This window comes from Anas acuta, chromosome 2, assembly GCF_963932015.1.
Source record: "Anas acuta chromosome 2, bAnaAcu1.1, whole genome shotgun sequence".
Classification (NCBI taxonomy): Eukaryota; Metazoa; Chordata; class Aves; order Anseriformes; family Anatidae; genus Anas; species Anas acuta.
Window position 1 is genome coordinate 22,188,605 of NC_088980.1, and position 16,022 is coordinate 22,204,626.

Here is a 16,022-nt window from a genome sequence, read left to right on the forward strand (position 1 = left end):
AAGAATCCTCTCTGTCTATTGTATGTTGCTATGACGGTGGGGGGAAAAAAAAAAAAAAAAAAGTCCTTCTTATAGAGGACTTGCTGAAGCAGCTTATCTTGACCTGAGCTTGGGCACTAAGAAAGAAGAGGGAACAGCAAGAGGGTGAGGGCTGGAAGTTTGGTATGGGTGGGACATGCCAGACCTGGAGGGAAGGCCAACTCAGTGCTCTGGGAGCTCCAGGTAGCTCTGCTACCCATAACAAATCTAGAGGTAGGTCAGTCTAATTTAGGTGAGTGCCTTCCTCCCACCTTTCCCTCTTAGCCATCTTAGCTGCTGGGTTTTGGTCCTGCTCACTGGACTATTCATTATCAGTGTGAACATGTGGACTGCGATGTAGTAAAATTACAGATGATAATGCTACCATGCAATGCTTTTAGTACATGGCGTACATAAAATAACTTATGAAAAAAGAACATTAATGATCTGTTTCTGTTGTTGCTGTTGTTTCATGACAACAGCTGCAGCTGACATTCTGTCCAAGCCACTAACACCTTCCATTAGCAGAGAACTTTTGATGTTTAGTGTGGAAGGAAAACCCCACCTTTGCTGTGAAGTCAGCTTCTGCTTCCTTCCTTTTGTAGTTAGCCATGCAACGGAGTAATATCTGACATATAAAAAAGAACTGTACAGAAGTGACCTAACACTTTGAATTACAGTTTCCTTTGTGGAAACATCTATAAAACTTAATAGAAAAATAACATTTTGAGTAAGTGCTTTGTCACAATTTACAGAATGTGTAACTTCTACAATGTGATTAAAAGGCATTCAAACGAGACATTCTCTATTCAATTCTGTGGTACGCATCGTAGAACAATAGTGTAAATCCATGGTAGAGTAGCAGCTAAGCTACTCCTAGGACATGCTTCTGTGGTTTTGTTGTTGTTTTCTATCAGGATTAGGAAAAACACTGTAGCGCATTTTTCCTAATTGGTTTGCTAATGAATAAAGCCTCTGTGAAAACATCACTATTCAGAATATGGTGAAGTGAGCATATAAAGTTTTCTGTGATTTTTACAAAGTTGGAACAAAGTTTCATGTTAAAGATAGAGAATATGTTTTCTAAATTTAAAATGCTAGGATTAAGTAGTAGTAGATCTTTGCAATAACAGAGTTCCTTAATATGGATGACCAGTGCCACTGAATATAATGGGAATTTTCCTGTTAGTTTACAGGGGCTTGAACAATCTTCAGAAATTTATCTGGTACCATTGTTTCATATTTCAAAATGATCTATTATGAACATTTCCTCTTGTTACATGTCTATCAATCTTGCTTGATTTTATTATTTTCTGTCCAGTAAAGCATCTTTTTTTTTCTTGCCAAATAAATGTTGGTAAGATGCAACATATCTTTTGATTAGTCTGTCATCTTTTACTGATCCTTCTTGGACTAGCAAAACATAGAGATTAACTTTTCCCTTTAAGCCTCATATTACTATGACTTTTTGATATCTTTTCTCTTTAATACTTAATACACCAAAATAACAGCAAATAACATAAGCACCGCAGCTACTCTAATATTCAACAGAAGAGTTTTCAGAAATGAAACTTTGGCTTTGTCTCCCAGCTTACATTTGAATTAGTGATGAGGAATTCTCTATGATTTGATGTTCTGCCTGTGTTTCATGTGTATTACTTCAAAAATATCCTGGCAAGTGGCAATTTTTGGTCTGTTGTTCACTTACTGATGTGTAATGTTAAAAAAAATCTACAGTTGATATGAAACTTTGTCTTTCACTAGCGCCATTAGCAGGATATATCTACTGAATTTGTTCTGCTAACACAGATTACCTCTGAGTTAAATTCTGGACTTCTGTATCATAAACTGCAAAGTATAGCATTTCAGTGTCTATCATGGGCATGAACCAAAGTACGATAAACTCTATTTAAACCTTAGCAGAAAATTTTTTACTGTGAGGTTGATTGAACACTGGAGCAGGTTGCCCAGAGACGTTATGGAGTCTCCATCCTTGGTGATACTAAAAACTGGAGTGGGCACAGCCCTGGGTAGGCTTCTCCAGTTGACCATGCTTTTACCAAGTGGTTGTGCTGGAAGAACTCCAGAAATGCCTCCCTGCCTCTTTTAGTTTGCTTCGTCTTAAACAAATGCATGAACTTTGTTGGTTTTGCTCAGTCTCTCAGTGACACTAATTTTTGTTTGACTCTTCCAGTTTAGATGATATCTTAGTTGGGGCCCCTCTCTTTATGGAACGAGAATTTGAGAGCAAGCCTAAAGAAGTTGGGCAAGTTTATCTGTACCTGCAAGAAAGTGCTTTCCTCTTCCAAGACGCGCAAATTCTGACCAGCACGGAAGTGTTTGGTAGATTTGGCAGTGCAATCACACACCTTGGAGATCTCAATCAGGATGGATATAATGGTAATTTTTATATAATGTAGTAATATATATATGTGTGTGTGTGTATAACATTGATATTAAAAATGGCTAAGCAGTGAAGATGAAGTGTCTGTGCAGTGCCTGAAAAAGACGTTTCACCATGTAATTGCTTTTGAAAGTCATGAGGATTTACACTAACCCAATGAAACTGGTACTGAGGGCCAAACCATAAAAAGCTTACTTTTAGGACAGTCTTATTCACTACAGTGCTATTTTTTACTAAATGCTAACATGTTCATTTGAATCAAAATATTATCTGTTGTTTTAGAAATATAATTAGATTTAAATACTTAGTTAAGATGTTGAATTTGTTTAAAAGCAGAGTTCTCTTTCTCTCTTCAAATGCTTGGATAAATTGAATAAGGCTTAGTAACTGGAGCAGGAGTATCTTGCCCACAACGAAGGAAGAGGACAAGTACAGGGATACTGTTTTGGAATCAGGCTTCCACTGATATTTAGGCACAGAAAGAAACAGTTTCATGGTGGGATCTTTTCCAGATACCAGTAGCACACAAATAAATAGCAAAACATTCACCAAGTAAACCGAGAGCCAAAGTTCTGGAAAACAGTCCAAGTAAATTAATTTGCTTAATTGTATGAGATAGCTTGGATGCTTTGAGCACCTAGAGTTAGGCTCCTACTCACGGTCAGTAACGTTCTCATCTTACCTACATGCATTTTCTTACGTCCTGTTTCCAGATGCTAGGGACCTGCAAGGAGGCATCTCTGCATCTAAAGCCCCAAGGGGTTTTTACGGGTGGAGTTATTTTGAACAGTAGCCTTAAAGATACTTCAGCCAGTAAACTAAAAACAAAGGACTTAGCTCCTCCTTTTGCACAGTGCTCTAACCACTAGACTGTAGGGCAGTGTGGCGAATGTGTGTCTCCTGTGCAAGGGATAAGTCATCTCTGGATACATAGGATTTTACTGGGGTTCAGGGTGCAGAAAACTCCAATCCCATCTTGCAGAAGTCAATGGGTTGTGGTTGGTGAGAATACCCTCATTGGGTTTTCTGGGAATCCCGTTTCCCTGGAAGCCCCAGCCGGGCTGAACCCCATGGTGAAGACTTTCTCTTTCCTACCTGTGAGCAGCAGCAGATGCCTTCAGCTTCTCCAGGCAGGGAAGGCTGGTCTCCATGGCATTCTGGTAGGGAAGGGAAGATGTATTCCTGCTTGTATTTCTTGCTGTATAAAGAATGCTAAAAAGGATCTAGAGCTGAGGTATTCTGCTTCATAATTGAAGACGTGAGTTGCAGAGCTTTGTTGCCCTCCTCCCTTCAGAGGGAAGGTAGGAATTCCAGGTGCAAAAGTCAAGTTTAATAAAGGAGTCTAGTGTCAGCTCCTTGATGAGATCCTAAAAATTAGAGCTGTAGACAGTGTTTCCTGTTGGCTAGCTCAGCTAGTTCAGCTGCTGAATCTCAGTCTTTGAGTCTTTGACTTTCTCCACTTCTATCATGATTCTCTCCACTTCCTATGTGTTAGAATTGTGAAGAGCTTTGTGAGTTCCACTTATTGGATATGACACCTCATTTTTTAAGTATTGCAGTGCTCAGTTGCATAATACACAAGGCCTCATATTTCCTCCTCCTCCATTTCTCAATAACATGTTGGCTTGGTATAGATAAAACCTTACATTACATTGTTCTCTTTTGCATACTAACACACTGGATGTTTGAAAGGGGTGGGTGGGGTTTTTCCCTGTGTTGAACATTTTATCAGGAATAATAAAATTAATTTTCTGTAACAGCTATTCCTTATTAACTAGGTGATGGAAGAAATCAGGGAAAAATTTTATCTGACTATATAAAATGAAGTGGATTCAGGCATTCATTATGTCTCAATTTATTGAAGCTTATTAAATGTCCTGGAAATGCAGTAGAGGAATACAGTGTGGATTAGCAATTTAGTACAATGTAATAACACCCTCACAGGATGAGTTTGTAAGCTTTTGTCATAAAAGTTTGATACATAAGACATCATGAACATTCTTGAATATCTGCCCTGAAATTAGAATGCACAGAGAAGTACAGAATGCCATAGTTTTTGCATGTACATAGCAGAAACCTTTTAGGTCTGATTTCCCGCAGGGACTTAATTCTTGCTTTGTTTTAACTGTGCCCATTCTTTTTATTCTTTTACTGTGCTGCAGACATTGCTATCGGTGCACCATTTGCAGGTGAAGACCGAAGAGGGAAAGTGTTCATTTACAACGGATACAGTAATGGGTTAAATACTAACCCTTCCCAGGTTCTCAATGGAGCCTGGGCCTCACAGTCCATGCCTTCGGGATTTGGCTTCACTCTGAGAGGAGACTCGGATGTAGACAAGAATGATTACCCAGGTAAGATTTTTCCATTAGAAAGGGAATTTCATACTTCCATCCCCTGGAAAATGCATCATGCCTAAACTGCTCCTTTTGGAAGGCAGAGGTCAAATTAACGAATAGACATATTTTTGGATAGTTCTAGCTTGCTTTCCTGAGAGTTAAAATCAGACAAAACAAATACTCCCTTTCCTGTCAAAAGACATGATCAGAAAGTCAAGAAAGGGCTTAAACAGTTACATTAACATAAAACATGTGAAGTTTACAATACAAGCTTAACCCTTTCCCCCCACTGAGTGCTCTCAGCTTATTGAACTTGTAAGGTTTCCTTCATTCTGGCATTCTTTCTTAATTAAAAACATGTTGTGTTGTAGAAAGAGATCGACTTGGTAGTGTTGCTAAGTTGTTTTTTGCTGTCCAAAGAGATGATGGGCTGTATTTGGGTTCTTAACAGCTTTGTTCTCATTACAAAAAACAGAGAATGCAAAGACATTGCTTAAAGACAGATATTTAATTTGGGCCTTTCCATGCTTTTGTTTGTTTGTTTTCATTCTGCTGTGTCAACTTTTCCTCTTCAGGTTAGCTGTGATTCTTTCTTATTAGTTTACCTGACGTGCATTCACATTTGTCAAGTTGGTAACATCAGTTGAGTTTTGCTGGGAAGGAGGTGTTTATTTTTTAAAAGAGGAATGTTCCCAGCATCCAAGTAGTCTGAATGTTGAAGATATTTTACATGTGTTTGTGTTTACTCTCTCTCTTCTGAAAACAAATCTGTTTTGTTTCTTTTCATTAGAATTCAGAAGCTTAGCAATAGCGTGCAATAAAACATCATATTTTTTATTGTGAAAGGTTCATCCACAGTAGGATGCTAAGTCTTTGTTTTCTAGCTCACTGTGAAATCTCTCTTGTTAGCCTGGGTTGTTTCAGGCTAGGAGTTCTTAAAAGTTGTGTTCTTTAGAAAGGGAAAATTTTGATTTTCAAAGGGACAAAAGTGTGATCTCTTTTGATTTTGTGATGGATTGTAAAAACCTTAGAAGAGTTTTGCTTTTGTTTTTCTCAGATGAGGAAGAAGGTTTCTGGAAAGGGGTGTTTATGATAGAAATTACAGTCTTACCCAACAGAAAAGCTGACTGCAGAGTAATAAAATGAGGCTATCACTTTAAGTGAGAGAAACTTAAGCATTTAAGAGAAAGGACTTTAAACAGTGTTCTGACTTTTTGTTTGCATATTGTCTGTGATGCTATTAATAGTTTTTCATTGTCCATGACTAATGAGGTTGTTTTGGACAAGGGAGCTCTTTATTAAAGTTCCAGCATTTAAACATTTTCTAAAGCACACACAAGGCCCCCCAGCAAAACCAAAGAAAACAGGATATTGCATTCCTTACATTTCTAAGATTGAAAAGATAGAGGGAAAGGAAAGATTCTTTCAGATCTTCTTTGAGTCACATTGGGAAGCAAGAAGAGTAGAAGTCTACCTACTGTATAAACCACTTTTTGTGGAGCATCTTTGAAGCTAATTAATGAAAAGTTTGGATGATGGGACTCGATCTTTCTAAATGTGCACTGAGGAGCTTCTGTAGTCAGTTCACTTGTGAGATTTACTGGATTGTTGGCTCTGCTATACATCCTACTTGAAGAATTTCCCATTGTGATATCAGCATACCATGAGTTAGATGGTTTGGTTTTGTTACATGAATTATTTATTTTAGAAATAGAAAACAAACCTACATTTATCATAATTAGCTTTTTCCTACATCGCTCGTTGAGTATCTGGATGAGCAGTCCTGAGCACTGGTGAGAATCGGTCAGAAAATGACACAAGCAAAAAAAAAAACACACCTTACTATTAGCTGACCACCTCTTCCTTAAGTCATACACTTGAAGCACCAAAACAGAGCTGTGAAAATAGCACAACCATGGCACGGTATTAGCACAAGAATAGAATACCTTCCTGTGGGTAAAAGAAAGAAAGGAAATAATATGGGGAAATGCAAGTCCAGGACAAACACACTAGGCAATGAAACAAGTAATCCTTCTTGTGTCAAAAAGCTTTTCTTTTTTACCTTCTGACGGAAATCCTGAAAGGCTGCCCTTGAATGAAGAGGAAAGAAGGGACAGAACTTTGAAAGAATATGAAGGAAGTTTTATTTTAGATGTCAACTGAGAGGCAGGGCATTTGCTGACTATAGAAGGACTTGTAATTCAGTGCTCCCCAAACTATGGGTCATACCTGTGATTCAAAGAGGGTTGTATAAGATTAGGAAAAGATCTCAACATTTTTGTAATGACTATATTGTAAACTCAACCATTTTACAGAAAGAAAAGGTTAATAAAATCAGGTTATATTGACTCATCACTCTCAGAAGTTCAGTTCCCTGGAGATGGGGAAATGAGAGCCAGTTGTAATGTCTGGCTGAAGGTATAAACACATATTGCCACAGTCTAAGGTGAGAGTCTCCCAGCAATTATCTCTTCTATGGTCAAAGAGTGGTGTGAAGACAAATAAACTCAAAAAGGGATCACGCTTTCAAGAAGTTCAAAGCTTCAGACACTAGTTTGTGAGGGCTCCTTTAATTTAAGCAGTGCTGGTACAATTTTCTTAAGTCTTTGTGCCTAACGTTGTTCATGATGCAGGTATATCCCTGGCTAGGAAGTGAGAGGCATTTCATTTTTCATGCACTGTGTAGCATTTTCAGAGATTTTAGAGTTTCAGTGCTTCATCATTAAATCAGACGACAGATTAATGTTCTTGGAGCAGCACAGTGGATTCACAGACTTGGAGGCCAGAAGAGACCACTTGCCTGTATGGCTTCCTCTCACAGATCACTGAACTTCATCCTGGACTCTCCCATGAGCCAGCACACTTAAAGACTGAGTTACAAGTTGGGGAATACAGTTTCTGAAAAGTGAGGATGAATCACAGTCTGGTTTTTCTTCTATATTTTAGTAATTTTTTAGTAGGGTCAGCATACAGACAGGGCTGCTTTTCCTTCTCATTAACGGTCCTCTCAGTGTAATGACCATCTGTCTTCAGCTGCCCTGGCATGGATATTAGTGCTGTAAAAGTAACAGACCTCTTCTCTGAGCATTGTGAAAATACAGGGATTTTTTTAACCTTTCAACAGGGAAGATTTAGTTTTTGTTATTAAGCACAACCCTAGGTTTACATCTCCACAGGCTTCCAGAGCAGGACTTCTGTAAATCATGTCAAGTTCACAGACGCTGCAGATATTGTGTGCCCAGAACTACTCCTTTATCTACATAGCTGGGGTGATAATATGCAAGCCTCTACTTTGCAGGCCTAAAAGCAGTGGGAAACTTTCAGCCCTGGGAAGCACCAGGGATAAAACCCTGTGCTGCTGACAGGTGTGTCTCTCGAAGGACGTGCAGCTGCCCCCTCTGCTGCTTCCTTTGTGGTCATATGAGAGTTAGGCAAACATTATAGTCCGATACAGTCTAAATTTGACCAAACATTATTGTCAGAAAGGCTATATGGAAGCAGTAACAAGAAGGTAAATCAAGCATGTCAGTCAGATATGTCAGTCAGAAGAAAAAACAGAACGTGATCTGAGGCTTAGTGCTGTACTTCCAGATGAAGAGGCCGGAATGTAAATTCAAGAGGTAGATTTTTGGGTGAAGATCATAGAATCATAGAATCCTTTAGGTTGGAAAAGACCTTCAGGATCATCAAGTCGAAATGTCACCTGACCTACTGAGTCCCATCACTAAACCATGCAACATCCACACATCCCGTAAATATTTCCAGAGATGAGCGCTCCACCACTTCCTTGGTCATAATGTTCTGATGGGATAGCCATGGGATTCTCTGTAGCAGCACCTCTTCAAGGTTTGCCCAGGATCTTTTGCAGTCCCTGCCTCAGCACGCCTTTCCTGACTGCCTATGCCTATCTGAACAGTCTAATGGTAATTTTCAACACAGTTACCACTCCCTTCCCAGCTAAATCTGGAGCTTTTAGGGTCCCTTTGCTCTATCCTGAGCTTTATTTGTGTCACAAGGCCTGGAGCAAGGAATGAGGTCTCAGCTTAGGCTTGCATTTTGAATTGTAGCTTATTTTATGTATTATTTTATCTATCTTTTCTAATTGCATAGTTAGAAAATGCAACTAGTTAGGAAAAATAAACTAATTTCTTTTTGCTTCTGGGAATCAGTTCAAAGCTGTTCCCAACTGAGTGCTTGAAGTCTGTGATTATCTAGGTGGTGGTGCTGCACTTCCAGCTGGTTCATCTATCTGTGCAGGGCTCAGGCATTTGGAGGCTGTGAGGTTTCCACCCTCACATTTGAGCATATGCTCAGTCACTTGATGGCTGATTATAGCTGAGCAAATAGTTTATAATGAGAAACTTGCTCAACTCATTAAGCTTGCTTTCTTCTTGTGGCATATCCTCCGGCAGACTGTGGTTTGTTCAAATGTTTTTGTGAGCCAGGATTGTTTAACCAGTTTCTTTTAACGGTGTGGGTGGATTCTGAGCAGTGCTCTGGATGAATTCACTATTCAAAGGCTGTTGATAGTTAATTAGTTAATTGCTCAAATACATTATGCAATATGGTTTCTGTTCCCTGTCTGCTTTGACATTTGTGTAGGTCTTCCCTATTAACTTAGAGATTCCCCTGGAATAAGTGTCACTGAAATTTGATGGTGATCAGGGTATCACAGTTTTAAACAAATGCAGTTCTGTTGGCCTGTTCTTTTGGTTATTCTTTTTAGTCAAGCCTTTTTCTGCCAGGGAAATGGATAAAGCCCATTATTTTGGGCTCAGTTATTGTCTTAAGAGTACACATATTTATATTTAATAATTCAATTAAATAATATAATACAAACAATTTACTCTAGAAACATTTTAAGAAAGAAACAAGTGTCATAATCAGACAAAATTTCCTAAGAACTTCAGCAATCCAGTGTAATCATATTAAAATAGGAGTATTTAGCAGCTCCATCTGCTAAGTACGTTAACTCAAACAGTGGGAAGAAAACACTCAAGTTTCTTTCTGAGAAGCAAGGGTTCTTCAGTGCTCATAAGTTTTTGAGAACAATAGGCAACATGCCAATGATATCACAGAGTCATAATCTAGTGATGATTAAATTATGAAATTGGTCCAGGAGATTTGTGGAAGACAAACAAGTTTAATCAATGAAAAGTTGCATCTGCTCTGGTAAGAAAAGACTGCTGAGCGTGGGAGCCAGAACAAGGGCATGGGTTCTGCCAGCAAATGCAGAAGAGATGGTGTTTCTACCAGCTAAATTTGTCTACACATGAATAATCAATCAAAAATATAGTGACAAGCCAAGAATCTTCTGAAAATATGGTAATTTTACGATTAACAATTGTGCAAATGATCTATTTAATTTATAGATGTGCTTTTCTAAAATTCTTTGAGTTATTTAATGAAATTAACAATATTTTGCCCAATAGAGTATAAGAATAAAGCAGTTAATAACAGGAAGTAGGAATTGACTGAAGTGACAGGACATGACCTGCCTCCTTTTGGATTTGTTTGTAGTATAATGGAGTGAATAATACACTGCACTATGAAAGGGTCTCATTCAGACAAAACTGGAGCATTGAATTAGCCTTAGGTGTTATTCTTAACAGATCTGCTTCCAGAATGGTTTAAAAACATGAGGATCGAGACAGTTGAAAATGGTACAAGAAAGTGATTCTGATTTGGGTGGTGGTTGAGTGTCATATTCAGCTAAAATTCTTGAGGAAGGTTGGCTGAATTGGATAAATCCTGTGTCCTTCATTATGGTCAAGCCTGTAGTAACGGCCATTTAAAGGGAAAGTTATTCTGGCCCTTTCTTACTGTTTAGTGATCTCTGAAATCCTAGAAAGCAGAAATAGAAATCTGATGGTGGGGAAATAAAAAAGAAGAAAGGCTCACACAAAAAAATTAACAGGGTTTTCAGTTACGCAGTTTCTCACTCTCTTTTGTGAAATTTTCATTAGCACCTACACTGATAGGATTCTTAATTGTTTTCCAGTTACTATTTCTACTATGCAATTAAACTGACAGACTACACAATATGCTCTTTAAAGCTGCCAGCAAAACATACTGAGCCCATAAAGCAAACACTTTCATGCCTGTATCCTGATAGAGTTGTGGTGGGGCAGTGACTCATCTGTCTGTCGTTTTCATTTCTGTGTTTCTGGCAAATGAAATGTGTGCCAATGGTGCAGTTCTTCGCTGACTGCTGTTCTTGGCCCCCGTCTCCCCATGAAGATGAGATTCCGTGCCTTGGCCACGTCTCTTGGGACCGCTGGACAGACTCCAAACAAAGGGTGGAGTGCTGAGCACGCCACACGTTCCTCCCCCGCTTAAGGCTCCCTGGGGCTGCATCTCTCATAAGGGATGGAAATGTCCTTTAAAAATATCAGGGGATCAAAGAATTTGCTCGAGTTAATAAATGAGTTGTTGAGACTGGAAGTAGAACTCTACTTCCTTCAGTTAGTTGAAGGTTCATTCAGCATCGTGGCTGGGTTCTGCTCTTTAGCACAGCCTTTAAGGTCTGGCATGGTCACATGGAAGGTACAGGTAAAGAGATAAGCTTACAAAACCCATCGAGCATTTTGGTTGTGAGCTCATTTATGCCACAGCATCAATGAGGCAGAAGTACACCAGCCCTTCCTTCAGCTCTGCTTCTCTGAAGGAGGAACAGATGGTAAAAGATCTTCTCAATGAGTTGGCATAGACAAGGTGGTCATTTACCTGAATCTAGAAGGATCCTCATCCTCCTGAAAACATGAAATAGAGAAGGAGTGAAGGCCATTTTGTGAGGCAGATACCTCTCTCTCTTTCTTTTGCTATTTGTAAATGTTTTACTCGGACCTTAAAAAAAAACTACTCAGAAATGCAAAGGTGCCGTCAGAAGTTTTCATATGCTTTCCTTCAGGCTCTGCTTGGAAGGGTTACACTTCGCTATGCTGTTTTTTTTTTCCTTTTTTTTTTTTCTGTGTAATTCCAAATTCCTCATTAAACCCTTGTTTTCTAACTAGTGGACTTTATATCAGTGACATTGCATGTGTAGCATTAACAAGAAATGAATAAAAACAACTTCTCTCTATTTTTAGGAGCGGAAACTTGCCAAGCTGCAGATAATTTAGACATGCTTTTCTTTCATAGAAATGATTAATAACTTTTCTTCTTCAAAACGCACAACAAATTCAAAACTTCTGCATATAAGTGATCTGATTTGATGTGTATTCAAATCTCTTGGATTTGTATCAGTGTCAAAAATGGTTTGTTTTGTTGTGTTATTTTTTTTTCCAGTGAGAATTATAAGAGTTGACCCCAGAAAGCAGTGAAAGAAAGAATAAAGCTAAATGCTCTTTAAGAGAACAAGTAAAAGCAAAGCCTAACTCTAATGGATCTTCCAGTAAATCCTCTTCTTTAATATATAATGACTTGGTCCTTATGTTAGCTCACAGATGTCACTCCTGGACATAAGTATGTTTTATTCTTTGCATATTTATTCTGAAGTCCACTTTTCCTTCCTTCTAGTAGTTTCATGTTGTTGTGGTTTAACCCAGTGGGCAGCTGAGCTGCTTATTTCCCCCGCAGCTGGATGCGTGGGGAAGAGAACTGGAAGGGCAAAAGTTTGAAAACTCATGGGTTGAGATAAAGACAGTTTAATAAGAAAGGAAAAAAAAAATTGCACACCCAGCAAGTGATGTATAACACAGTTTCTCACCACCAGCCGATCGATGCCCAGCCAGTCCCCAAGCAGCTCCCCTGGCCAACTCCTCCCAGTTTTATGTTGAACATAACATCCTATGGTACGGGATATCACTTTGTTACATTTGGATCAACTATCCTGGCTCTGTGCCCTCCCAACTCTTGGTGCACCCCCAGCTTTCTTGCTGGCAGGGCAGCACAAGAAGCAGAGGAGTCCTTGACTTAGTATAAGCACTGCTCTGCAACAACTAAAACATCGGTGTGTTATCACATCTATTTTCATTACAAATCATACAGTTAAAAAAAAAAACAACAACAAAGAAAACCAACACATAACACATGTACAAGCTACTATGAAGAAAATTAATCATATCTCAAGCAAACCAGCACACACTCATTCAGACTCTTTAGCTGAAGAATAATTATGGCCAAGGGTATAAAATAAAGGACATGTCAGGGAAAAAGTGCGCTCTTGCAAATGAGAACAGGATGAGCATGGTCCCAGCTGTCCTAAGCATTTGTTCAAGTGGAGCTTTTGTGATGGTGCCATTATTGAATGTCCTCATCTTTCTTGCTGTGTCTCCAAGCCTGGCTGAGGTGGCAATGCAGAAAGACTGCTCAGTCTTTTGGTGACTGGGGACTGTCATTGTTGCTCTAAAACCATTAGCTTCTGTTTTCAAATAAGCTGGGTTTTGTCCCAGAGAAACCAGAATTTAACTAGTAAGCAGATGTGCAAAATTTTCTTCAATGTCAAAGTGGGGATGCTGAGATAGTGGGGACATAAGTTCATACAGATGTAGATACTGAAATTAAGATTTCACTCAAACTGTGGAGGCTAACTATGTCTCACAGACTCATTCTTTGTAACTTCAGGTTCAAACAGGCTACAGATTATTAAACTTGAACTCAAGTTGTGTGTTCAAGCTTTACCTTGTGTCTGTGAAGGATTGGAGTGCTTTATTTTTTAATGAAAAGTCAGATTATGAAATCATCGCAATTCTAGAATATGGATAAGTCATAGATACCTGCTAGTTTTGTCAGTGCCATAGCACAGCCCTGTAATGAAACCTTTTGACTGATCTAGTCTGGTATGAAACAGTACATATCCTAAGTTATGTCAGTTACAGAATTCATAATGAGCATCCAGCTGGGAACAACAGTTTTAATGTAAAGTCCTTCCTTCTTGTCTCACTTTCTGTTCATAACACAGTGTTGTTTTTCTGAAAAAAAAAAAATAAATCTTTTTGGGTTACTGTGCATACTGTAGCTGTTACAGAAAGTTCTGCCGCTTGTGTTGTGGAGCCTTTATGATGATAGGTATGTCTCAATCAGTTGTTCATTTAAGAGGAAAATATCTTTAGGTCTTGGGACTGTGAGCAAGCTCTCTAGAAAAGCTGCTAATGAAAAGGACTCATAAATATCCAAAAAAGGAGACACAAGCAACATTTATTTTCTGCTATTTAAAGTATTTCTGACTCTGAAGCATGTTTCTGTAAGGCCAATGGAAGCAGAAAAATGTAAATGTTATGCAAAAAGTAGATCAGACCCATAAACTGTCCATGCCCTCTCCGATGAGGATGTTAATCAGTGGAATCCATTGTAGGACAGGCTGTTGCCCATGTGGAGTGCTTGTTTAAACTTGTTAAATCCTGACCATCTGAAGGGCAGACAGCACTGGAAAACACACTGCCAGACCGGCCCGAACCCACCAGGCTAATTAGCACCAGAGCTGTGTCGTTGCGTTATGCTCCGTGACTTCAGTGCCTCTAAGCACACCCACGCTCAAATGATGGAAACAGCAAGGAAGGGTTTGTTTGTCGGCCCTGTCTACTGGTTTCATGAACTCAGATAGATCGGCTCAGAGTGCCAGGCTGTGCCACTGCAAGGCCTGTTGTAAGACCCGGCCTACCGAATGGCACGTTTGTAAATCAAACCATAGGATAGCAGCAGTAGAGCGAAAGAGGTACCCAGCTGGGCATTTCATTAGGGCGTATGAAAATAAAACAAAGCTCTTTCCCATTCTTGATCTGTGCTCCAGCAAGAGGCAGCAGGAAAGCTGAGCCTTTGTTCCCTGCTGCTTGGCCCCAGCTTTTCTCCAACAAGAACTGGAGATCTACGTGATCTTTCCAGCAAGCCAGTTGGGATCTTTCCAGAGAGCACTGTGTGGGGACTCCAGGTGAAAGGAGGAAATATTTGGGCCTGTAGGATTCCAACCCAGGCCTGGTAACAAAGATGTGCCCAAGGCCCAGTGAAATGCTAACATTGTTGACCCTATTTGTTCCAAATGGTGACTTGTGATGGCTTTCAACTGATAACTATTACAGGCCTTAACACATCCTATATGATGCTGAAAACATTAGTAACTATGAAATTAGCCATCCTCCAACCTATGCCTTGTTTTCATGGTCACAAAGATGTAATTTCTTAAATTAATGAACAAATGACTTAAAGCACAAAGCAAGATTGGAAGGATTGTCAGGAAGGAACACCATTAATTTTCAGTGTGAACTGCATGCGAGTGACCAAAAAGTTCGTTTGCATCTCTTTGTGTAATGGACAGTTAGTGGTTTGGGATAAAACTGAGAGCAGCCCTGAGAAGAAGGATGTGGGGGGTGTTGGTGGATGAGAAGCTCAACATGCACCGGCAACATGTGCTTGCAGCCCAGAAAGCTAACCATACCCCGAGCTACATCAAAAGCAGTGTGGCCAGCAGGGCGAGGGAGAGGATTCTGTCCCTCTTGTGAGACCCCACCTTGAGTGCTTCTCTCAGCTCTGGGGCCACAACACAAGGAGGACATGGACTTGTTAGAACAAGTCCAGAGGGGGTCCATGAAGATGATCAAAGGGCTGGAGCACCTCTCCTATGAAGACAGGTTGAGGGAGCTGGGGTTGTTCAGCCTGGAGAAGAGAAGGCTCCAGGGAGACCTTGTAGCAGCCTGCCAGTACCTAAAGGAGGCCTACAGGAAAGCTGGGGAGGGACTCTTTGTCAGGGAGTGTAGGGATAGGACAAGGGTAATGGTTTTAAATTAAAAGAGGAGAGATTTAGATTACATATCAGGAAGAAGTTCTTTACTCAGTGGGTGGTGAGGCAATGGCTGCCCAGAGAAGCTGTGGATGCCCCATCCCTGGAGGTGCTCAAGGCCAGGTTGGATGGGGATTTGGGCAACCTGGTCTGGTGGGAGGTGTCCCTGCCCATGGCAGGGGGTTGGAACTGGGTGATCTTTAAGGTCCCTTCCAACCCAAACCATTCTGTGGTTCTGTGATTCTATGAAAATGCATGGATGTTGAAGGCATTCTTCTTACTCTTTAATACAAACTGCAGAGAAGCAAAATTGTACCATGCCTGACCCTGTGTTAAACAGATTCACACTGACTGGATACAGCCAAGATATTTATGAGCCAGTCTTGTCCAGTCTTAAATGTTTTCTTTAAGATAGCAGTGTTGAAAAAATTGCTAAGAAAGTGGGAATTTTCACATTTGTTTCATGTTACTGCATTCTCTATATTAGTAATCTTATTTAGGATGGAAAAAAAAATGCATGAGAGGCTTCTATATAGTTCTTCTGAAG

General features: G+C 39.7%; 1 protein-coding gene across 1 annotated transcript in view; it reads left to right on the forward strand.

Annotated features, from left to right (window-relative positions):
* The window catches only part of ITGA8 (integrin subunit alpha 8), a 107,416-nt gene that overhangs the window by 24,902 nt on the left and 66,492 nt on the right, over positions 1-16,022 (forward strand). Inside the window, exons 12-13 of the mRNA XM_068673854.1 lie at positions 2,213-2,418; positions 4,585-4,776. Of these exons, the coding sequence (XP_068529955.1) occupies positions 2,213-2,418; positions 4,585-4,776 (398 nt within the window). The remainder of the gene's footprint in view (positions 1-2,212; positions 2,419-4,584; positions 4,777-16,022) is intronic.